Source organism: Drosophila rhopaloa, unplaced genomic scaffold, assembly GCF_018152115.1.
Source record: "Drosophila rhopaloa isolate 14029-0021.01 unplaced genomic scaffold, ASM1815211v1 contig_115, whole genome shotgun sequence".
Lineage (NCBI taxonomy): Eukaryota > Metazoa > Arthropoda > Insecta > Diptera > Drosophilidae > Drosophila > Drosophila rhopaloa.
In genome coordinates this window covers 12,499,600-12,525,152 of record NW_025334990.1, presented here as the reverse complement: position 1 = coordinate 12,525,152, position 25,553 = coordinate 12,499,600, and the positions used below count along the sequence as shown (strand labels likewise).

The 25,553-nt window shown below is 39.1% G+C and overlaps 1 protein-coding gene across 1 annotated transcript in view; it reads left to right on the top strand.

The window, feature by feature from the left end:
• The window catches only part of LOC108040596 (neurogenic protein mastermind), a 72,944-nt gene that overhangs the window by 10,194 nt on the left and 37,197 nt on the right, over positions 1-25,553 (top strand). Inside the window, exon 3 of the mRNA XM_017118101.2 lies at positions 10,986-12,162. Within this exon, the coding sequence (XP_016973590.1) occupies positions 11,296-12,162 (867 nt within the window). The 5' untranslated portion in view covers positions 10,986-11,295. The remainder of the gene's footprint in view (positions 1-10,985; positions 12,163-25,553) is intronic.

The window sequence follows — 25,553 nt, the reverse complement described above, 5'->3', positions numbered from 1 at the left end:
ACATGTTGGGTCATAAAGGTGACAATAAAATGTGTGAAAAAAGTAGAATTTACTTCTCATTGTATTATTGAATGATACTCAGGGTAGTAAAGATATTTCATTAAAGGTTTTGTCCTTAATTATTTAGCTGGATATGATTTTATAGTTGCATTTTTGAGGAATATAAATAAAGACTAAATAAAGAAAAATATAACGTTAGATAAAGGCATCTAATTTTTGTTTGTTTACAATTTATATGTACCCTGTGTCTAATAATTCCCAAACAGTTATAGAATCGCTACCCTAAACGTTTGTAAACATATGTACGTTCTTATGTACTGATGGGTAAGTGCTTGTCGCTTAAAATAGCTTTGAAAAGTAAAAATAATAATAAACCTATTCAACTTGATACTTTTACCGTCGATGATCGATCTATTTTATTAATTACCTTTTTAATAATTGTGGTCGTAGATAACGTCAGGAAATTAAGTACAATAGATAATGTAGCCTTTAATGGTGTTAAGTGTTTGTTTGGCTTTAAGCGTAAAGCTTTCTGTTTTTGCTGTGTATTTATTTATAACTAAGCTAGGTTAAACCTATAAATATGTAAATTAAGTTCAAAGATTGGCAAATGCAACGAAGGACATAAAATTATATCCTTTCGCTGCAAGGATATATCTGCATGGATCCGCATCTTCCATTGAGGTTTTGGATGGTCAGGGGGTTACATGGGTTTTGTGGAATAAAAGGGGTACAAAGGGTCGCTGATGATGCTGTGCTATTGTTGTTGCTTTTGTCGACGACAGTCGTCCGAATGGTCTGCATGTGTCACACTGTACATCGTACATCGCCTCTCTTTTGTTGTTCGTGTATTGGTAGTGCAACGACCTGTGACAAAAAGCCAACAACACTAACTGCACAGCAGCACAGGAACAACAGCAACAACAACAACAACAGCAACAACAACAATAGCAACAACGCAGCAGCAGGAACAACAACAACAAGAACAACGTGTGACGCAGGGATGTTGTTACGTGCAGTGAGAACAAAAGAGAGCGAGAGAGCGCAAACAGAGAGTCAGAGCGAGAGAGCGAATTTTGGGGTACAGCTGTTAACGAAAACTCCCACGCTGCCTGCCTCTGCTGCCGCGCAGTTGCTGCGCAGTCGGCGTCGCTGCTTCGTTGGAAATTTTTGTGCGGCTTCTTTTCGGTTTTTGTCGTTGTTATGGGTTTTTGGAGTAAAGTCACCAGTCTTTTATGACTCTTAAAAACAATGAATTTTATAACTAGCATTTCTCAACTACCAAAATTCGGACAAAAATTAAAAGACCCCAATAGCTTGAAGTTAGCATGCTATTTGAATTCAGGACCAAAATGTAAACATGTTCATGTTCATATTGAAACGATATATGGTAGTAGTTATAACAAAATATAAAAAAGTTTATTCTGTTTAGATAATTAAAAAAAAAACCATTAATTGAAATGTTAAATAAATGTAAACTTTCTTAAGCAGTTAAAATCGAATATTGCGTGTAAATTATCGAAAACTTTACTCAACCTACATATGTATATCTTGTATAACAATGATTTCTTGAGTTTTTAAGCTTAACAAATTCTTCTTAGACAAGTTCGACTGTAGTCCTAGGATGGTGCTTCTTCTTGCGTTTGCTGCGTTTAATTTTTGTACTGCTTACAAGCCTCCAGCGTTTTTGGTTGCATCTACTAAATAATAGAGGAAAAAAGTAGAAAAAATACAAGAAAAATGGGAGAAAAATGTTTTTCCTGAAATTGCTTTTGTTGTGTACACAAGACCAAGGGAAAACAGGTTGCCAAGAAAATGAGATGGAAAATGTGGGAAAGCGGGAGGGCGATATAGAGCTGCATGCTGATGGACTGAACTTCATTAATTAGCCTCATGAAATGCGCCTGCTAAACACGCCTTAATTACTGGGTCAAACATTGTATCTGTGTGCGGTATCTGTGTGTTTGCATCTTGTACCTCGGTGGCTGTGTGTGTGTGTGCATTTCCGGGCAGTCGAACATCTCGTTTAGTTCCAATTTGTTCAAATATAAACGCCACTCGCAGCATGAATTAATTAACGTTAATCAACTTTCGCGCCCATAAAAACAATATAAATAGAGAACTAGAAAATGTTCTGTGGGCACGAGTCTGGCACAAAAGTATTTAGAATTTGCTATGTTTTGGATACAAAAAGTATATTTATGCTAATAGTGGAATACATTATATTTGCAATAGTTTTTATTCTATTCTATACCATTTGATTGTTTGTAATGTATTTAGCAATAAATGAATAACTACAAAGTTTTATAAACAACAAATGTAACTTTGCTATCTCAAATCTAATGTATTACTTTAGTAATCAACTTTCATACATTATATGCATACATCCCTTGAAGCTCATTTGAATTTATGGAAGCTATTTTAATTTTTATTTCAAATTATACTTATTGTTCTGTCACATCTTTTGGTTGTTTTTCAGCTTATCGTTGGGCGACAATATCGTGGTTTTCAGCACTCGTCACGTGTAGCTCATAAATATTTAAGCGCAGTATTAGGGGATTCAGGGAGTGGTGAGGGGGGGGACATGGGTAAAGCAAAGACCGGACCCCGTTTTACTTTTTTATTTGTATTTTTTATAGTTTTCCGCGCGCTGTTTGTTAATTTAGCAAAAAGCATTGCGAAATGTCAGACAATTTAAGACTTCATTAACAGGCCAGGCGAACAAGGGGTTAATGGTGGTGGGGGGGTTAAGTGAGGGGATCAAGGGGTGGAACCGGAAGGGCGATAGTGGGTTCTACTTGGAGGATACGAGCGGCAGGCTCTCTTCATTCCGCCTCGTTCCGCACCGAGCGTTTCGGGGATTACTCGCACCTGCCCAGGTAAATTTACATTTAAGTACACACAGATAAATGTGTGTTTGCCGAACTCCTCAAGGAGGCCTCAAAATATGCCATATCCTTGCTGGCTAAGGAATGAGAAAAACCGGAATCGTACAGTAGGCATGATTCTGGAAACTTTTTTTTAGAACAGATACGAGTAAAATGTCTTCGTTTGATTTTATAGGATGTTACTCAAATATTCAAAAGTAAGCAGATAAGGAAAGAATATCCTGAACCCTCTTCCCTCGAATTTATAACTAACATATAAACGTTTTGAATAAATTTGAGTACTTCAAAAAGTGGTACGCTCCTTCGTCAATCGCCAATCGGCAGGCATGAAAACTGAAATAGAAAATTAATTAAAGTTAGCAGGCAGTCAGCCGTTTATTCATTGTCCTATACATTTTATGGGTTTTCCGTCCTTTCCGTCCGTGGAAAGTCACCCCTGCGAGCAGAAGAGTCGAGAAGCAAAAGGCAGAAGAGCCTCAGCGAGTGGTTGGCCGTTAAAATGTTGTACAACATGGGTTAAATGGGCGCAGCTGTGCGGAGACGGGTTCACTCGCGAACAGTGTGCCCTCGACAAGCCAAACGAGCAAGCAATTGGGAGAAGTTTAATTTGAAAAAGAAAAGTACTTCTGAGAGTAACATTTCCATTTCGCATTCTTTAATTGATAACAAATCAAATTTAGTCGAAATATATTTTTTGTCTTTAACCCACTGATAACCCCACAGCATTCGCTTTAGAAGAAGATGATGTTGTTCTATTTAATTAAATACGTCACGCAGCGGGGGTTTTTTTTTTTTGCCATTTCTATTTTTACATATATTTAACGCCCAACTTTTTTATTTCTGATGTTTGATGAGATTTCAAACATATAAGCAATATGTATTAAAACGAAATTAATACCCTTGAGGGGATTATCCTGGCTCTGACCCCCACAATATTGCCAGCATTATATTGGATAGATTAAACCATATTTTAAGTGGCTTATTTAAGCAAGAATAAGTCTTTATAAATTACAAGTTTTTGTTATATATTTTTTACAGGGGTGTTTAAGAGGATGTTAGGAATTGTCTAGACTTAAACTATCAAATCACAAGAACGTCTTAGATGAATCTTAGATGTTTACCATTATAAAATGCCCCTCGACGTTTCGAGAAAATACTGATTTATAGTTGGGGCTCTTTGATATTGGGAGCTCAGAAGGAGGAGCCATGCCATCCAGCGGTCTCCTCTTTTTCCTCGACTACTTTTTGTGCTAGTTTTCGTTGTTGCTCGCTGAACAACCGGTTCCGTTGCCGTTGTTGCTTGTTTTTGGTATTGTGTTGTTGCCGTATTGCGAATTTTCCTTGTTCGTGAGTGTGTGTGTGTGTATGTGTGTGAGCTTGTGTATCCCGCTGGTGGGGCACTTGCCACTTTAGCATTATACCACTGTACCAGCACGCTGATATTGCTGTGCGCCGCATCGCTGGTGGCATGGAACAACAACAGTGGCGCCCTCTGCAATGTTGCAGCAGCATCGACGATAATGTTGCATGTTGCAGCTGTTGCAAGATACCCCGTAACCTCCTGGCTTTCAAAAATCACACGACATCTGTTTCGAGACCTGTTGTTGCTGCTGTTGCTGCGGTTGCCGCTTGATGTTGCTGGTGGCGAAGTTGCTGCTGTTGCTGCTGCTGGTGTGTTGCTGTTGCAGCTGGCCAACAATTTGCATCTACTTGTGGGCTTTCCTTGATTTTTATTTATATCTCATTCGCCTTGCGGTTTTGGCACTGCGTGTGAACTTAAATCCTGGGAATGAATGTTTTATTCCAGTTCGTATTTAAATGGAATAGAAATTACATTTCAATGTGCAAAGCTTGTACAGCTTAAATTCAATACATTCCCACTTGGTTTGATAAGCCGCTTTTCTTATCAATTGGTTGTTTTCGTTCAGATTCAATTTTAAACGCGTTTTTATTTCCTTTAAAAAGTATTTAGTGGAAGGAATAAAAAGCTTGATTTTTATTGTTGCATATTATCAATGTATATATGATAATGCAAATGATAATTTAAACACATTTATAAGTAATAAAGTGTTAATAATATTTTATGAAGATAAAACCCAATTCAATATGGCTTTGCATTGGGATTATAAGTCTAAGACTTTCCAATATAAGTTTATAAGTTAATAAGCCAATTTTATATTGTTTATATAATGAATTATAGCTTTTATGGATTTTAGTGAGGTAATTATCCTTTTTCAACTTAGCTTTTCACAGTATATAACACATACTAAAAGCCCAACTAAAATGTATTAAATATTAGAGCCATTTGTATCATCCTCTTAAATTAATTCCATAATATTATTTATTTGCTTGCAGTAATTACGATTTAATAACCTCTTGTGCAATAAAATTTCTCGATTTATGAGAAAGGCGAACTAAAACGATTGCCTTTGGGTGAATGTAGTACTCGGTTGAAGTTTTCCCCAGGGCGCATGTGCAGAGACAATCAAGCTAATTGCATGGAGATGTTGGTTCTGTACTTTCCACCCAAACCTCCCCCACTTTTTGATAGCCCCCTTAAAACACCTCCCCCACTCCCCCTTTTGACCATCTCCTTTTCTCTAGCATTTTCTGCGGTTTGGCTTCAAATTTTCCTCGATTTTCCTCAGTCTGCCGCTCGCCTTTGTCCCGGCCGGATGGCTTGGATTTTGGCCCGGACTTCAATGGGGGCGCCCACTCGAACTGTGGGCGTGGCGCTGGGCGGAAAATTTTTGCGAGCTGTTGGCTTTTCGGTGGTTTTTGGCTCGAAAAGCGGATCTTTCTCGCAATTTGGATTAGGCGCCCAGCGCCGCAGAGCCATAGAGAAATATAGGAATAGAGAAAGAGAGCTTTTCCAGGCCAGTGAAAAAGTGGAAAGTCCGCTTGGCTTTTCCTCCCCGCGTAATGCTTTCTCTGCCTGCTTGCAGCCTGTTAGTTTCCGATAAAATTGACTTTTTGTCGCCGTCGCCGTTTGTCGTCTGTTGTTTGTCGTTTTAGTCGTTAGTTAGTTTGTCGCTTTCGTCACTAGAGGCGGCACCATTTTGTTTGGCGTCGTTTTCTCATGGGCCAACAGACGTTTCAGCCAGCCGACGATTTTAGCCTTCTTTCGCTGCTTTTCCTTTTGCAGTCACAATGTATCTTCTCGCATGTCGCGATTTAAACCGCAACATCGGTGGGTGACTGGAATCGCGCGCGATTTTTGCAGCTCGCGAATTAATTCATTAATTCCATTGCTGACGTGCGTTTTTATGATCAGTTTATCAGATAAAATAGTACTGCTTTCGTCTGAAATTATATAAGCTGTCCCCAACAATTTAATAATAAGATGCAAACGCCATAAATACGAACGCTATTTCTTTTTTTTTTTGCTGCTACACGCGGAAAAAACTAATTTGTGCGCATCTCTATTATTATTATTTTATAAGTTAATATCATATTTTTATTAGATTTGTACTTTCAAAATACATTTAGTTTCTTATAATCTTTATAAAATATGTTAATGATTCTTTTTAAAATTGAGAAAGAGATTTTGAATCAGGATGTTTCGAATATATTCCTTTATTCGTCTGCAACTATTGTTTGCTAAGCCGAATAATACCTAGTGATTCTTATCTTATTTTAAATTATCTTAATTTTCAATGTCATTGTAGCCAAATATTATGTAAAAACATGTATAATTTGTTTTCTGTGTAGCTCACAGCATAAACACACACATTCTTGCGCATAGAGAGTGAATAAAATCTTTAGCTCTCTTCGCTCGTTTTCCCCCCACTCGCTCTCTCTTACTCTCTTTCGGAGGCAGTACCGTTTTCAACATTAACAGCGGCGGACAAAATCGCACTGAAATCGCGCTGCTGCTATCGCTGGGCGCCTGTTCGTTTTTGCGATAGACGCGCGACGTAAGTCGCCGCCGTTTCACTTCTGCTGCACGCTGTTTTTGGATTTGGAGGCTGCCAGAAACGCGCGACGGCGACCGCTCCGCTCCAACGAAACGCCGTCCGTTTCTGCCGCGTTTCTGTCGTCGCCGGCGATTTTTTAATTTGCGCCGATTTTGCAATGTTTTCGAGCCGCCGCCGGTCGATGTTAAAATCGTTAACAGTGGGGTCTCTCTGCGATTGCGCGGATACATTTTGTGGTTTCTCTCTCTCTATTAGAAACGAGAATTGAGATCATTTCGTAAAAATCTGAAAGATACAATATATTTGATTTCGTTTTTCAAGAGATTTCAAATTCATTTAAAGCAAATGTTAAAGAAAATGCTTTAGGTATTTTTAAAATAGAATTAAGATTTTAAATGTATTACTTTTAAAATAAAAGTAAAAGGAATTTAAATTTTGTTACAAATTCTTAATTAATATCTAAAACTGCAGCAACAAATCGTTTCATTTTATGATTAAAGTGTCGCATTCAGTTTTCCTACCTGCTTTGTAATCTAAAAGGTTCGGGTTTCACTGTACCTAGAAATTTGTTGCCTGTGACGCCGAGATTTCCTCTCTTCGTTCCCTATGTTCTGTCTCGCTCACGCGATGTGAGTAAAAATTACAATGAAGATGTGGAGACAGTTGTAAATCATGAGTTTCACAATGTTGTTGTAAATTCTCTGCCGACTTCGCTGCTGTAAAAGTAAAAACCTTTTTTGCAAGCCAAACAAATGCCTTCGTTGAAGGATTTATATGACTAGAAGTTTAATGGTTCTTATCGATTTCCTCCTTTGCTTCCTTTGAAAATTGTTTTCGGAACTATGTTCGAAATTTAATGATGCAATTTAATTGAAAATTCTAAGCCCCTCTTAAATATTATGGCGTTGTAATTTGGAGGCCCCAATATTTCTGCTCGTTTTCTTGTGACGGGACTCTTTTCTTATCGATAATGTTGGTTTTTAATGTTTATGCTTGCACTTGACGTTTTCATTGAGATTTTACGTTTACAATTATGTTTATATTACTCTCAGTACTTTGATTTCAAGCATTCGGTATGATTTATTTGTTTTTTTATTAATTCAGTACAAAGTCAAAAGAATTATCTTGTTATAAATAGGGAACCATTATTAGGAAACATTGAATCTATTAAATTTAGGGAAGACTCATTATTGAGTAAAGTGTCCCACTTTTCCTTAAATTTTATAGATTCCAATGAAAATTAAAATCAGGAAATTAAAAAAGAAATTTCAGAACATTCAGAATAATATCCCTTAAAGATATGAACCTACATCCGAATAGCTTCTAGTGATAAAGTTGTTCTATATCTAACATATCTCCATCAAAAGTTGTCAGAATGATAAATTGAATTTATCTTTTCCGTTGATTTCTAATTACAGCAATGGAGAAGTATTTCGTGATTACGTGGGTTTTCAGCTAATGCACTTGTACTTCCGTTCCATTTGACACCGCCTACCTCAATGGGTTAACGGAGTTCTGTTTTCTAATTAAACGCTGCGGCAGCGCGATAACAATAACAATATTAGCGAAGAACAGCAAACAAATCGCTCGCCTCTAATTTGACCTTTTTTTTGCGAGTGAGTTTAGTCTCTCGTTTAGTTGCTCAATCACTCAAATTACAACAGTGCTCATACTATCTCTTTAACATAACTCACTCTGCTGCTCTCCCACTCACTTTGCGCCCCCTCCCACTCGCACCTGCCCTGCCGTCTCGCTCATTCATTCACTCGCCCGTCACTGACTCGCTCGGCTTGCTCTCTCCCGGTCTCCCACTTTCTCCGTCTGCAAAAGCTGGGCGCCTGCTATTCGGTTCGGCCAAACCGCCGTTCGTTTGTATGCGAGTGGGTTTTGTTTTTGTTTCGAACGCGAGTAAAGTCGCGCTGGCGTTTCCAAAAGTGCCCGATTTTCGACTTGAGGAACCAAACCGAACCGAAAGCCCAAAAACCAGTTTCCACTGCAGCCGAGGAGTTTGGGCTTTAGGGCCTCTCGGCTTAGCCATCTCATCTCGCCTCTTGTTTACAGCTTAATTTGCCCGCATCGCCCCCTTTTGAGCCACCCCTTTGGCCCACGTGCCGTATAACTTATACAGTCGAACTTCCATAACTCGAACAAATGTAGAAATATGACTCGGAGTTCTGGACCATTCCAGCATTTCATTAAGCAACCTAAAAGTGATATTTTAAATGTTGAGTTACACTTTTAAAAAGATCACTTAAAATATTTTTTAAATATTAATACATAATTTGAAAGAAATTTAAATTAAAAATTTACTGTATAAATAATTAAAAACATTATATCCTCTAAAATTTCTTTGAGCTTTCGAGTTATGGATCTAAAAATGTATCTGATGAATTTAAACTTATGAAATACTTAAGTAGGTCGAATTAAAGAGATATTCCGTTTATAGCAGTTCGAATTATGCTATATAATTTTGTTTTATGTAGTATTAATTATGGAAGTTCTCCCGTGTTGCATATCAGGCACAAGTTGCCAAAGGTTTTCTGCTCATTTGCCCCTCCGCAACATCCAAAGTTCGTCGGCTGTCGTTCGCTGCCATTCGTTTTTCGCCCCAACGACCGTTGACTCTTTCCACAGCCATATCTACAGCACCACTGCGCTATGGCAACTGTTCCACTCGGCACTCAGCACTCAGCACCACCGATTTCTCAGCACCATCCAAAGCCAACAGCAATAGCAATAGCAGCAGCAGCAACAACAACAGCAACAGCACCACCGGGTGCTCCAACCGCTCGCCGTGTTCCATCCGTCCATCAGTCATTCATTCAACCGCCAGACGCGGCGCAGGCCAGTTCAGTTGAGTTTGTCAGTCTCAGTCTCTGTCTCTGTCTCAGTCGCTCATTCCCGATTCCATTTGGCTTTGCTTTGTTTTGTTCTCCGTTTCTCGTTTCTCGCTTTTAGAGACGGGACACGCGAATGCGAATGTGTATAAGAAAACGCGCAACGGCCGCTCGCGTTTTGCCAGCGATTAATGGCTTTAATCAGCTTTGCTTGGTGCACTGAGCGAAAAGAGGGAAACCAAATACCAAACTGATACAAAGCAAATATTTCCACAATTTAGGATTACCCACACGAGGATTATTCAATGTAAAACATATTCATTGGATCTTGTAAAGTATCTCTAAGATACATTTTTTTAAGATCTAAAATAACACTTTAAGGACATTATAAGGTTGATGATCTGTTATTATCAACAATACACCGATCGGTTTATCCTTGTGTTTTTACTGGATTTTTGTACAAGTGTATTTAGCCTTTTAAAAAACGGATAAGCGTTATCAATATTCAAATTTGTAACCTAAAATTGTATTTTACTTATAAAAACAACCTATGTATTTGGTTGTTTAAAAATACTACTACTAATTGTGTTTATTTATACATTCAAGAAATATTGCCTAATTTTAAAACAATTTTTCTCAGTGTATGACGAATATGCCTTAGACTTTCTTAAACTGTTCGGTTGCATTGTTTTTATCAGTTCTTTGAAATGGTGCTCGTCGATCTGTTTTGCCTTTAATTTGTTGTGGTTTCTTTTATACATAGATACATACTTACGTAGCCCACCGCCAATTCGTATTGTATTAGTATTGACATTACTCATAAGCTCTTTCTTTATTTTGCTCTTGCTCTCGCTTTCCGCTTCTTATCAGTTGATTCGTACATATTTAATTTTGCTTCCAACTGATCCATAAATCGCCGAATTTCGAATGCGAATGAGAGCGTAGAATAGCCGTATGACCTTGTGACAGATAAGAAAGTTTCTTTAGTTTTGGATTCAAAAAATTCTCTAAAGCTTCTGTCGGTTTTTTCAACGAGTATTATCAGTAACTTAGTAAATTTTTGTTGGCGAAATATATATTTAAAACCGGAAATCAAATATAATAATACTATCACTAGAAATTCTTTTAAAAATATATAACAGTATTTGTCAACATGACTAAATACTTAGTAATTTGAAAAATACGTTTTAAGATGTTTTCAAATGTTTCAGTGTAAGATTAAGGGACTGATTTAATCTGAATCTAATTTTATATACATTTTACAAAATTTTTTAATTTAAGTTAATTATTTATTTAAAGATTTATAATTCGAAACTAATTTATTGTTTACTCTTTCCTTACAGGACTTGACACAGGATGTTGACTTCTTGTGGTCGCTTTCACCTGCACCAGCAGCAATATCCCTCACACTTCTCCGCGTAGAATAGGCATTTCCGGTATTGCAGCGCGGGAACGGCAGCAATCAGAAGCGCTGCCAGCGGCAACCAGCTAAATCAGCCGATATCAGATATAGACAACCGATATATATATATATTCGCCGCCGCTGTCGCCGCCTTGTTCTTCGCGATTTCGTCGCCGTCAGCGTTCGCCGCCGACTGAGACGAAAGCTGCGAAGCAACGAGCGCCAGCGAAAGCCTCACCACGGACGCATTTATGGATGCGGGCGGCCTGCCAGTTTTCCAGAGCGCCAGCCAAGCAGCCGCCGTCGCCCAGCAGCAGCAACAGCAACAACAGCAGCAGCAGCAGCAGCAACATCTGAATCTCCAGTTGCACCAGCAGCACTTGGGCCTTCATCTGCAACAGCAACAGCAGCTGCAACTGCAACAGCAGCAACACAATGCCCAAGCCCAGCAGCAGCAGCAGATCCAAGTGCAGCAGCAGCAGCAGCAGCAGCAACAACAGCAGCAGCAGCAACACTCGCCCTACAATGCCAACCTGGGAGCAACAGGCGGAATTGCTGGAATCACTGTTGGCAATGGAGCTGGCGTCCCTGCGAATCCAGGAGCGGTCTCCTCTGCCCCGGGCGACTCCAAGCGAATGCCGCAACAGCAGCAGCAGCAGCAACACTCGCCCTACAACGCCAACATGGGAGCAACAGGCGGATTCGCTGGAATCACTGGTGGCGGCAACGGAACTGGCTTACCTGCAAATCCAGGAGCGGTCTCCTCGGGCCAGGGTGACTCCATGCCGGCGAAGCGGCTGCCGGTCGTCGACCGTCTGCGTCGCCGCATGGAGAACTACCGCCGCCGGCAGACGGACTGCGTGCCGCGCTACGAGCAGGCATTTAGCACCGTTTGCGAGCAGCAGAACCAGGAAACCACCGCCCTCCAGAAGCGCTTCCTCGAGAGCAAGAATAAGCGGGCGGCCAAGAAGACCGACAAGAAGCTGCCCGATCCCTCGCAGCAGCAGCAGCATCAACAGCAGCAGCAGCAACACCAGCAACAGCAGCATCAGCAGCACCAGCAACTTCAGCAGGCCCAGACGATGTTAGCCGGACAGCTGCAGAGCAGTGTTCATGTGGTGAGTTTCAAAGGATTTTATGTGCTTATTTTAAACTCCTTCCTTGTATTTGTATATTAAAGCTGTGGGGATAATAATCTGTGCTTTCTTTTATTTTTGGAATATTTTATTGTCAGTTATTGTAGGAATTTTGATCATTAAAATATTTTAAGACTTACAAAAATACCTAATTAGTTAAAGGTCAACACGGATTAGATAAAAAATATACAAAAGGATTTTTAATATATTAATGTGATTTCTTATATATTATTTGTACATGATTGTTTACAAAATATTAGGTACTTAGGGAGGTCATTATAATTGTCAAATACAAAATTTTAGAAACTAAATTCTGTAAGGCCAAGTAGAATTCATTTCAGAAGTGGTATATCCAAGAAAATTTAATAAATAAGTAGTCAATAATTCTACACAGCGACCTTCTCATAAGGAAATCCCTAGTAGTCATCCCACTCAATCTGACCGACAAAATGTGATTCAAAACGGAATATAATTTTATCGACATTGTTGTCGCCCTAGCGCTGAATTCTCGTAAGATGAGGTTGTGAAATCGATTCGGAAATTCATTGGTGTTTCAAAAGAGCTTGGGATTATCTCGCCGAATGCAAATCGCATCCAGCAGATACGCGGGTATCTCATCAATGCACGGGTTGCCTCACATTAGAGCTGGTGCAGTCCGCGGTCTCAAAAGAGCAGCGAAATAAATACGAAGCCAGCAATCCAAGCGGAGAATGCACGTACATATATATACACAAAATAATAATGAGGTCAGCGATTTTTTTTTTTTGTATTTTTTGTGTGTGCGAGTGTGCTGCTTTTTGTACTCTTTCAGTTTCAGTTCAGTTTCACTCACACACAGCTCGCATTCGAACTGCGCCGCCAACTTGTAGCTACAAGATACATTCGCTGTAGCTACAAGCAATTGTAGGTACTACTTAGCTGACTTTTTGACGTTCCTGTGGCTGCATTTGAAAATACCTTGAACAGCGGCAAAGTGGCACCGCAAAAAAGTTGTGTATATTTTGCGAATCAAAAGATATTTTTCTGAGTGATGCAAGCCGCGAATCTCGACGGCCTCTGGCTTATATAATTGTTAGTTCTGTCGACAGTCCGTCAAGCGACCCCATCGCAGCTTGTAATTACCAAAGCCAGAGCCAGAGCCAGCTCGAACTCGAGATTCTGATTCCGAGCGACTCGGAGTTTCTATTTCTTTTATCTGGGCAAACGCAGAACGTGAGCTATTCGCCGTCGACTTGCGAGATCTGTTCGTTTTGGAGTGGAGTGGAAAAGTTTTTCCGCATCCGCCTGGCCAAGTCATTTGTGTCGTTTTGCACTACTGTGCACCACGGCCCCTCCTTTCCCATCAGCACGTAATTATTCATCGCCGACTGGTAGTCGCTGATGATTTGTCCCCCTTCATTTGAATTCTTTTCATATGCAAAAAGTTGATTTGGCTCGGCCTGCAGCTAAGGATGAGGATGTTGAAGTAGCTAAGGTCTATTACGGAAAAATTTCTGAAAAGAAAAAGTCATTTAGATTGGTACCTCTTTATTAACTTATCATTCAAAGAAGTGCAGTTTTTTCTAAGCATTTGTGCAAATTATAATGACAAATGATAAGGGTTAGTGACTATTGAGGACTATTTTTTAATTTTATGTTATCTCTCAAAGAAACTGTTTACAAAATAACAAATAAAAAAAAAATTCAAATCAATGATCTCAAATAACGTACTGTTTTAAATATCCATATTTGGTCGTAAAAAAACAATTCACTCTTTAATTATAATCGGTAAAAAAAAATGATGTAATTAAAGTCAAAATGAAATCTGTAGTGTGTTTAATTCATTTCAATTATAATAGTGCAAAACAGTAAAAGATTTTAAATATTAACAATTTATCACGCTCAGGTTTTATGCTTAGGTTCAATTAATATTTGGTTTTTCCGATTTCACCATTTTGTAGATTGATAGCCCCCGTTCCATAGATCTTCCAATAATTGGACTAATTTAATTACTTTCTGATTTCGCCGTTGGCCACTCATCCATTCCTTTGGCATCTCGCCAATGAATTAATGATCAATGGAATGGGCAGGGAGCGGTTAATCTAAGTTGGCTTTTCACTTTTCATTTCTTTTATTTAGCTGCTTTTACTGTTTTGGAAAACTTTTACTGATTGTTGCCACCGCCTGCGGTTGCCGGTGAAAATCGCTGGAAATTGCGGCCGTTGTAGCCGGTGCAACATGCAAAACAAGAAAGCAACATTGCCAACACCAACAGCAACAACAATGAACCGAGTCCAACATATTGTTTATAATGCGTTGTTGTGTGTTTCGTTTTTTTTCTTTTTTTGTATTTTATTTGGGAAAGTCGCGTGTTGCCGTTTCTTCTTCAGCTTCTTCTGGCTGCACTTTTTCCACAGTTTTATTACTTTTTTGTTGTGTTCCATTCATTGTTGCCAATTTTCACTTCACTTTGGGTCGTGTGGCATTTTCTGACAGCCGTCAGTCAGTCAGTCAAAGTCTCGAAGCGCAGTCAACAAAACAAAAGTTGCATGAGCGATCTGCCCCGCCCCCTTTGAGCCTACCGCCCTCCGATTTTCCCGCTTTCCCGCCCCAAACCCCTCCTTATAGATTGTTGTTTGTTTCAAGTGGCTCTGCTTCTGTTGTTGTTGTTGATGTTGTCGTTGATGTTGCATCTTGATTGACAAGTGACAACATATTATTGGCGTATCGTCGTTGCAAGCTTAGATTATTTGTTGCTGTTGTTGTTGTTGTTGTCGCTGGGTTGTTGTGGTTGCATTTTCATTGTTTATCGCTCCTGAAGAAGCCACCGCCTCCGCCTCCACTTGTGGGCGTGTCCTGCAAAGTTGCTTAAATTACAGCGAGCTGGGTAATTTATATATTGAGGTAGTTAAGGTGAAATTGTACTACGAACATGTGGAAACGGATGAAAATTCCAGGGGTACGTGCTGTGATTTGTTTTTGTGAATAGTAATTTAAAGACATGTGATATTAATACCGTGTGCTCCAGAAATCTCTAGAGATTTAACGAATTTTAAGGTGCATGTACCTCATATAAATATGCACATTTATCAGCAGGTTAGTTTATTACAATAGTTTTTCCAACCGATTACATACAAATCAGGTAATAATAACTTTCCTGGCAGTAACTTTACCTTTCGGTGTGCAAAAGCTTAAAAATGTTTATTGCAAACAATTTCAAACGCGTGTAAAACATTTATTAATAATTTATAGTTATTAATAATGAATAGTAATTTATGCAAATAGGATTTATTATTTCTACATTCAATTCATTTGACAAATTTAAGGCCCCCTTGAATTTGTAAAACACTTCAAATCATATTTGAATATCCGTAGATAATTCTAGATTATACCTGAACATTTTCATCTGGAAAATTCATTGTCCTAGCTCAATGTTTAATTTATTATACATTATTTCAAAGTCTTCGCCTTGCCTTTTTGTTCAACTTGTCGGCAATTTATGTATTTTAAAACATTTTACACATTTTTGTTAAATGCATCATTTATCTTCGACTCGCCATCGAAGTTGGGGCAGACTGAAAATTGCCAAACCGCCCACTGGGGAAGCCCCCTTGCCACCTCACCCTCCGCCCATGTCTTCGTTAAGGGGATTCACCTTAACAGTCTGCACCCCTTGCGTGCTCTGTCTTTTGGCCTAACGAAGATATGGATGGGTTTGAGTGGGTCTCTGGAAAAAAAGGGGGGCTGTAAGTGGGAAGTGAGCAAGGGGGAAGGGGGCGGGTGAAAGGGCAGGGGCGTGGAACGGAAACGGGGGGACACCGACGCCGCCGACGTTGCCTCAACAAAATCGATTCCATTTCGACAAATGGGGGAAGGCAAACAGCCGAAAAAAGCAAAGAAAACGAATTGCAGACGAAAAGTTGAATGCGGCCTGCACTTGACTACAGATGAGGGGGGATGCGGGGGGGATTGATATATGCAGTATATAGCAAATGATGTGCGGGCTATATACGTGGCGGAATAAATTATTGCCGGATTTCTGGAATAATATTGTTGCGAATGGCAATGCATTTTCTTCGATTATTTCTTATCATTTATTGCATCGCCAACGAACTGCAACTCATGTTGTAAATTCGTCTTAAGATTTTTAATTTCGGGGGTGCCTTTTTAAAAACCTTACGTATTTTTACAGGTTTACAATTTGATCAGACCCAATAAATCGCCATTAAAATGTCAACAAGCCTTTGAAGGTCCTTGAGCTCCACAGTAAACAAAATTGCGTGTTTGTCACGCATTGCTCATTTTGAGGAAAGTGAGGGGTTGTAATATATTTCCATATTCGCTGCACTTCAAAGGCTTCGTTTTTGTGCGTGATATCCTTGTACCTTCAACACAGGGAACCTAGAATAAAGCTGTCGGAGAGGAAGGATGTTTCCAAAAACACACACACACATATACACCTACATATACTCATACAATGAATTTTGCATCTTTTATTTATTATGTTTGGCAAATTTCATTGCATATTAAAAATGCAATTTTCCACAAGAAGAGGAGCTTTTCCATCGCCTTCCTGCCATCCGGCCATTTATCCTTTACCATCCTTTCGAGTTTTCAGGCCGTCAAAGCTCTTTTTGGCCCTGCGAGCTTTAAGTTCTTGAGTCTGGCTTTTGTCAATTGTCTTAAGCATTTTAATTGCTTTACGTTTGTCGTCGCAAAGTTGTTGTTGTTGTTGTTGTCAGGGCAAAAATAATAAACAAGAGAAAGGCGTAACAGAAAAGACTGAAAAGTATGAGGAGGTGTGTGTGTGTGTGGTTTGTCGAGTGGCTTGCTGTGGATTTTTAACCCTTAAATAATAATCGCTGGGTAATCGCACTTTTTTTTTCGATTTTATTTAGGGATTTCCATTGAGAACGCAGGGGAATTCTCGTTTTTATGCTCGACCCATCCACACATCATCAGCAAAACAAACCAGGCGGAACTTCCCCTACCTTCCTTTCTTTTGCTGTTGCTCTTTCGCTTTGCCCTTTAAAATCGATAAACTCATTTTGAAGTTGTGCCCACACACACACACACACATCCCAGCTAGGCAAACACACAGATACACACACTAACTTGAATACACTTTACTTACTTTTATTTTCAATGCGCCTACTAACCTCCCCCCTCCCCCTCCCAACATTACTCAACTCTCAGCTTCCTGCCATAAATATTCCTTGAAGTACAATATATTTTAGCTAATTCATTTGATTAGGAAAGGACTGCAGACAAAGAGACTTTGTATATTCTCGATGATTCGCAAACATTTGTGGAATCTCCAGAACTTGAACACTTTTCACTTAAAATGACCAGTTCGTGTTGATGGGAATAGTTAACCCTCTGAATGACGCCAGTCAGGCGCCATTCTGGACTTCCTTTATGCACTTTGGCATCCACTTCCACATCCACATCCTCATCCACATCCACATCCATGTCCGCATCCCAAAGGATGTCGAGGTCCCCGGGCTTGCATTCAATTTGTGTGTCGATTACATGAAATGAGCTCTTGGCCGCTTGGCCGGGAAATGGAAAAGCTGATGAAGAGCGGGTTTATATGCAAAATTAAGCCAAACACGAGTCGTGTGTCAAAGGCAAATGTGTCCGATTGATTTGTCCGGCCATAAAAAGAGTCAAGGGAATGAAAATGGTATTGTATTGGGAAATTGGTAATAGCTTTTTCGGACGGAATGATCATCGTTCAAAAATAAAATGAAAGTCTAAAGAATCTTCTATGAAACTGACAACAAATCCATATTTAATTAACATAGTTTTTCTATCATATCATATAACCATTATTTTAAAAGCAATCCCATTAAATATTTATAAATGATTAATCAGTAAATAAGGCTGGTTCATTGATAGATTTATAAGTTCTTTGCAGAACCTTTTTAGATAGCAATTTAAAAATGTCTACCTTTTAAAACGCGTTGGCCCTCAGTAAATTGATTTATTATCTTTGCCAAATTTTGAAATCAATTCCATTAAAATTTCATAAATGATAAATGAGCAAATCTGGCTTGGTTATTGATACTTATAGATATACTTAAGCTGAATTCGTCCCCCAAAATCACCGACATTTATCGCTTGCGATCTTATCCCCCTAATAAAGTCCTGTTCATCCCTAAAATCTGTATGTTATGCCAGTTTGTTTTTCCATCACCGATTCGCAAACTTTCATCATGCTAGCCTCTTATTTCTTCGTTTACCATAACCACCCTCCAAAGTCAAACCACCCCCGACCCCCCGCTGACTGGCTTGTGTCTATACAGTCCTGCCAATAACCATAACGATTATGTTCGTGCAACATGTGACATCAACAACATCATAACCGAGGCAAAATTGAAGGCACCGCCATTGATTGCTTGGAATTTTCCATGGTGCCCAGCATTTTCATTTGGCTTTTTCCCCCCCTCCCCCTCTATAAAACGTTCATTAGATACCGTTTGCAGTTTCCCACCTGCAGTTTTCAATTTGCATGTGAAAAGCGGGCGTATACTCTAATGAGCTTCATGTTGGTATACCCTGAAATTTCGCTTAAACATCATCTTCTCTATGGCCCATGCGGCGTATGCTTAATATACGGCATATGGCCAAATGCCTCTCGAAGTGATTAGCGTTTATACCGAACAGCCCGAATCCTGGAACAATGGCACTTGACCAATACCACGGGGAGATACGGAATAAAAGGGATTGCAGGGGGGTTTTGGGGGCACTTAACGGGGATTTGTAGAGCGGCAATGGGCAGAGCAGCAGTACCGCCAGGAGAAAAAAAGTACATTTTTCATTACTTTACTGGAGCGGAAATGGCAAATTAACTGCACAAATACACGGCCACGTGTGTGTGCGTGAGAGCGTGTTTGTATGCTCATTTATTCATTACATTGCTGCATGCACCCCTCACATAACCCTCACCCTCTGTCACCCATTGCCACCCCTCCCCAACCCCTCTGCACCCATCTTATTGACTTCGTCGACGGCGAAAAGTCGATTTTCGTGCAGGGACAATGTTTATCCCAATGATAAAAGATAGATTTAATATGCCATCTAAATCTAACCACGCACTTCCACAAAGCAAGTTAGAGTTATTGAAGCTAACTCATCATATTGTTTTTAAAGGTTCTGGTAACAAATTTGATTAGATAACATTTAAAATAAAATGCAGAAGATTTTAACTACTTAGAAAAAACATTTTTATTTAACCATCCTATGCACCAAAAAGTTAGCTTAAAGCACTAAGCTTCAAATTAAAGCATTTTTAAAGGAGCTGTTATAATAAAATATTAGATTACTATATTATTAACTTAAAGGGGACGTTTTTATTATCCGAAAAAGTCTTCGGAAATCGCTTTCGACTATTCAAGCCGTTCTCTTTTTAAGTTGAACGCTTTAAATTTCTCGATAAGATGGCAAAATTGAAAAAAATCTGAACTTCATTATTAAATTTGAGAAAACAACAAAGAATTTTTAAAGGGCATGAATGTACAGATATAAAAATCCTCAGATTCTTAACTTAAATGCAATAAACCATTTCCCAACCGCCAAGCCACACTTATCGCTCATTGCGTCATTGAGGCTGCTTTTGTTTACACTGTTGACGTTTTTAAATGTTAAAAATAAATGGACGTTTAACGTAAAACAAAGCGGCGGGCAAAAGGCGAAAAGGAGACGCAACGTCATAGCCATCGTCATCAATGTCACCGATGACGAAATGTTTGCAAATAAACAAAACTCGCCTCCAACAAATAGAAATGTTAAATGAATCGTGGATGTGAGACAATGAGTGTCCATCCGACATGTGGAAAAAGTTTACGTCTGAGTGGGTTTTTTTTCTCTCATTTTTTTTTATATATATTTTGTTGTCTGTTTCTGCCCAGGGTGATACATGTATGTACACTGCGAGAAGTGAAAAGTGACGCCGCCGCCGGAAGTTCAAAAGGTGACAATGAGACAACGAGGAAGGCACAGTCACTGTCAAAAAGGGGAGGGGATTGGAGGGGTGTGTAGGGGCACCACTGGACAATTGGCGGCAGAATTCACTTGAAGCAATTAAATTTATGAGATTGTTGATTTTGTGCCTTTGCAAACTTTGTCGGCCGATGAAAGCCGAACAGCTGAGACAAAAGGCAAAGGGTTGCGCCCCCATTCCCTTATTTGATTTTGTTTTATTTTATTTAATTTTTCCAACCCGAACAAAAATATATATATATATATATGAGCACACCCAGATAGCTATAAAATATCTTTGGTTCACATTTAAATCCGTAATTTCAATTCAACTTGTCGTGTTTACACACACAATGCATAATTTATAGAAATTTGTCTGCAGAGCGCAGCAGCGACAAAAGCAGAGCAGCGCAACAGAGATAGCCATAGGCGAGGAAACGAGATGGAGGGTGCAGGCTCATGTAACCTGAAGTAGAGGAACTCGCGGCGTGTGTACAGTGGATTAGAAAAGTTCGGACAGTCATAGCTTAGAAGAAATATATATGGATTTTTTAAAGGAATTAAGAGCATGAAACGTAATTCGAAAAATTGTGTTTGCAGTACCACGCTATTATATCTTTTAAGGCATTCAGAAAGAAACACTAAACTACATTTTTTATTTTAAATTTTAAAATTTCTTTATTTTTCCTTAGAAAGGATTTTATTTGGTTTATGATTTGGCAAAACAGTAACCTTTCTTTTTCCCAAGTAAATACTCTCTCTTTTTCAAATAGAATAGGTAATCTTTAAACTAAAAAATATTTAAATATGAAATTGTTAATGCTTCTCTTAGAACTATTTCTATATTTTAGCTTACTTAATATTTGGGACCACCTTTTTGGGGTTGCAACCTTTTTGCGGACACTGTGTGTCCATGGGCCACAGAAGAGCCATGGTACGCAGTCTCTTTCAGTCAGTCAGTCAGCAATCAGCCTGCTCTCCCACCCCCCTCGTCGACCTCCTGCTTCCCTGTCCCTACCCCACCCCCTGCTCCCTTCTCAAGTGTCGCATATGGCAGGCAACGTGTGCCCGCTCCTTCTCTCTCTCTTTCTCTGCTCCTCTTTCTCCCCATTTCTCCCCTTTATCCGGCTCCTTCTCTTCCCCCTTCTTGATTCGCTGTTGTTCGTTGGTTTTGAAGCTTCTGTAATGGGGCGCCTCTGTGGTCCAAAAGGGGGGGTGGTTAGTGAGAGGGGCGGGACGGGGCAGGTCGGTCCCCATATCACAGTGAGTGCCTATACATGTATTATGGTGTGTATGCCGGTGTGTCTGTGTGTATTTGTGTTAGACTCAACGAAGCTTAAAAGCTTTGTTTGCACCATGAAAGACTTCAATATTTGTAGTCTGTATTCCTCCACTTGATTTCCCAGCCGATGGTATGTAAACCGAAAATACAGGCCTTCCTTTTATTAGCTGCGATTGATTATAAAATTGCAAGAAAAGTTTAAGTATCTGACCAACATTTAAAAAAATATGTGCCCCTTTAAAATGCAATTCGTCATTCTTTCTTTCTAAGCAGAATAATCAGAAATTAGATTTTTAAATTGGTTTGAAGTAGCAATAAAATTGGTTTTAGGAGATATCAAACCTCAATCATCAAACGTATTTGTATCTAAGTCTAATATAAAGAAATGTTGTTTTTAAGTGCCTTCATTTAAAACTTCATCAAAATATTTTAACTAATCACAAAAAAAGCCTATATTGACCTAGATTCAACTTTTAAATTTTGATTATTGATCATTAAGGACCAAGTTAAAACTTACTTTTTTTGTTGTGGGACCTTCGATTTTTTTTGTCCATGGTTGATTAAAAATTTAAGTGCTCCACTTAAATTTCATATACCTATACATAAGGAATGTGAAATGAATTTGATTTATGCACTTTTGCATGCAAGAGAAGCTCCCCTGATTTCCAGGGGCGCCCCATCAATGATTGTGGTTGTTCCTGCCTATACCCTATACCAACCCCCCCTCCTAAGCCACCCTCCCCTGGGCTTCCCCCTCGACAAACTGTGCCATTCTATTGAGTGCCGCGCCCACTTTTCACGCACGCCCCTCCGCTTGGCCGAGAAGTGCAAGGAAAGCGAAAACGAGCAAAATGTGGGGTGAAAAAAAAAGATTGTTGAGGCAGCCACATAATCCACTTTTGCATCAGCCAAGCTAGCACAGATCCCCCTTCGAACCGCCGCCCCTGTCCTGAAGTGCCTTTTGTTGCTGCGGAGAAATATAAAAAATAATTGGAAGTCGCCTGCAACGATGTTGTCGCTCTCGTCAGCCTCGCCGTTGACGTTTTGCTTGTTAGCTGCACTCTCTCTCCAGTTTTCCTCCCATTTCCCATTTTCCTTTTCCCAAGCCCCCATTTCCCCCCCTCTAATGCTGGCTGGCTGTGCGGTTTCAATCTTTTTTCCTGGTCTTCGCTTTTGATTTGACTTTTGTTTGCTGGTGATTAGGAGCTTAAGAAGACGAAGTAGGGGGATTTGTTTAAACAATTTACAAACGCTGCATTGAATCGCAAGTAGGGGAATTTCATAGTTCCGAAAATGTTGAAGTTAAGGTCTAAAATGCCGTCCAAAAATGTAACTTCCCCCAAATTGATTTACAGTCCCATATCAAAGCAAAGTACGAACCCGTTGACACTGTCGCTTGACCCGAAACCCCTTGTGTCCTGTCATCAGCAACTTTTGGATGTCCTGGTAAATTAATAATTTTGATTGAGCCCCTTGAATCTTTACTGGGAAGGCCGTCTCCCACTACCACTTCTCTAATCGTTGTGTTATCCGCCGTGTTTTATCAACACTTTCGCATCATCTTGGCCCATGGCCAGTGTCGTCATCATCATAATCATAACTATTATTATTAACGGCAGAGAAACGAGCCTATTTAGCGTCAACAAGCACAAAATCGTCTGCTACCCCTTGTGCCAAGAGATATCCTTTGGCCCCTGCCGCCTAACGAAACCCTCCCCCGAGGGTTTGGCATCCGAAGAAAAAACCAAATTTCCCACAAAACTTTAGCAGGCGATAAAAATTTGTCTACATTAGCTGAGAGAAAGAGCGAGGGAGTCGCACGTTGCACAGTTTTGTGGCATATGCCGCACGATTATACACCGCTCTAAAAATGAAATTCTCAACATGGGAATGTACTATTTATATTTCCCTATACAAAATATAACAATTTCGATATTTTTTCTTAAGCGATACTCAAATCCTTGAGTCATTCAAATTTCTTATTTTTTTATTTGTCTTTATAAAAAAGTGACTTAGTATTGTTTAATTCGCAACCAGCAGCAGTAACATTAATTAATACTGTCTGTAAACATATTAAAAATGTGTCTTTATGTGTGCAATGCAAATTTTATACTGCTGTTATAAAATTTTGTATTTGATTGAGATCATATATTATTAAAACAGCTTTATGATTTGGTTACATTGTTACTATGATTGTGGGCTTTAATTTAATAAAGTAGCTTAGTTTTTCTCTGTGCACCCCTACATGATTAATCCGCCTATCCTCCACCGTAACTATCTTTATCTGAAGTTTTCTGTATTTTGGTAACAATCTTAACGGTATTCGGCATTCGAGGCAATCCTCTCGGCCACCTTCGCTTCGTGTGTGGGTGCCATTTACAAGGGACAACAGTCGGTCTGCTGTCACCCCCGCCCCCTCAGCCACCTCTTTTTCCCCTTTTAAACTAACCCCCTCTTTCCCCCACCCAACTGTGCAATTTGTGGCCTGGCTTTAAGTTTCTGGCTTAAGTGCGCATGTCCTGGACACGAGATTGTCTGCCCGCTTTCCTTGCTCAATTATTGACGAAAAATTGTAAAATTTGCCTGCCTGCCAGTATTGTGTTAATTGCCCCCCGCTGCCCACCTTAACCCATTCCCCTCTTAACCCACCACAACCTTCGCTGATCGAATTAACTGATTTTGTTGTTGTTTTTCCGCAGTGCGTTGACATAAACAAACAAAAGTTCACACTGAAGCAAAATAAATAAATAGAGTGAAAATTTCATTTCGTTAAATGGCGACGTCGACGATGTCGCTTAATTGAATATCGTCCAACAACAAAGGCAAGAGCAATAACAACTAGAATTCTCCACTAGCAAATCCACTTGACGACAAGCAGCTAAGACAATTGCAGAAGGCGTGACAACCCTTCTCCCTACCCGCCTTCAGCCCCTCCCACTTTCCCTCCCCATTCCCCTTCCCCCCACCTTTCCTCTATGCCTTGTCATTGCATCAAAACAAAATTCAATTAAGTTGATTGCAAATCGTTGCCGTCAAAATGAAGACGAAAAGAAAAATAGAAGGAAATGAAATCGAGCGAAAATTGCATGGAATAGGCGGTACAAGTCAAAATTGCGAATTAAAACATGCATTTAACCTGCGGAAGCTGTAATGTATTTAGTACGTTATATTGAAAATATTCATTAAAAATTGCATTCGAAATTATGTAAGAAAAATAAAATGCTGGCTTTCACTGCGTATACTTAATATTCATTATTTATCAAAATATATTACATTGCGTATACGTGTTGTTTATCTCTCCATTTATATATAACTTTTTAAAAAGCCACGAAATGTCTAAATAGTTTGGCTTTACATATTCACTGATATGAAAGTTTAGATTTTTTTTCGCAATTTTTAACTCCATATGTTTTTATTTTAAAGCCTATTGTTAAATATTTTGTACACCATCGGTGTTGCATGTATCTTTATTTTAATCGCCATAAATAACCACCATTTTTTAAACTTTAACATTTTCCTATTGAAAATAGCCCATTTACCATCCAATTTTATTAACAGTTTGGACTGTTAATTAATGCTTTCATTTCATTCACTCATGATATATTTCTACTTCCGTTTTCCCTTGTGGCCTGTTTGTGTCATCTATTGGCCAACTTCTCTTGACCGAAAGGCTAATTGGTATTGTCAGCACTGCCGCTGTCATTTAGCCAATATGATATTACTATTTTCCATGCAGCCACCAACATTTACAAGCATTTTTAAGTTCGAAAAACTATGTCAAACTGGATAAATTAAATTTAACCGAAAAAATTGTTTTTCTTTTTTGTCACTGTAAATGATTTATTTATGTAAACATTCAATTTTTTTAATGCACTACCGTGTATAAAAACTATTAATTAATTTACAAAACATATGCGAGGCTTTCAGTGCTTGACAACAGCAACAGAAAATGCAATTTTTTCGATACGGCTTGCCAAAGTTCCACACTGCGTATGTGTAATATATCACCTGATTTATTAAGAGCGTTGGGGTGACATAAAAAGTATATCAGCTAATGTATGCTAAAAATTAATGATGCTAAATGGATCATTTCAAACTAAGAAAACATAGTAATTAATTTTAAAAATAT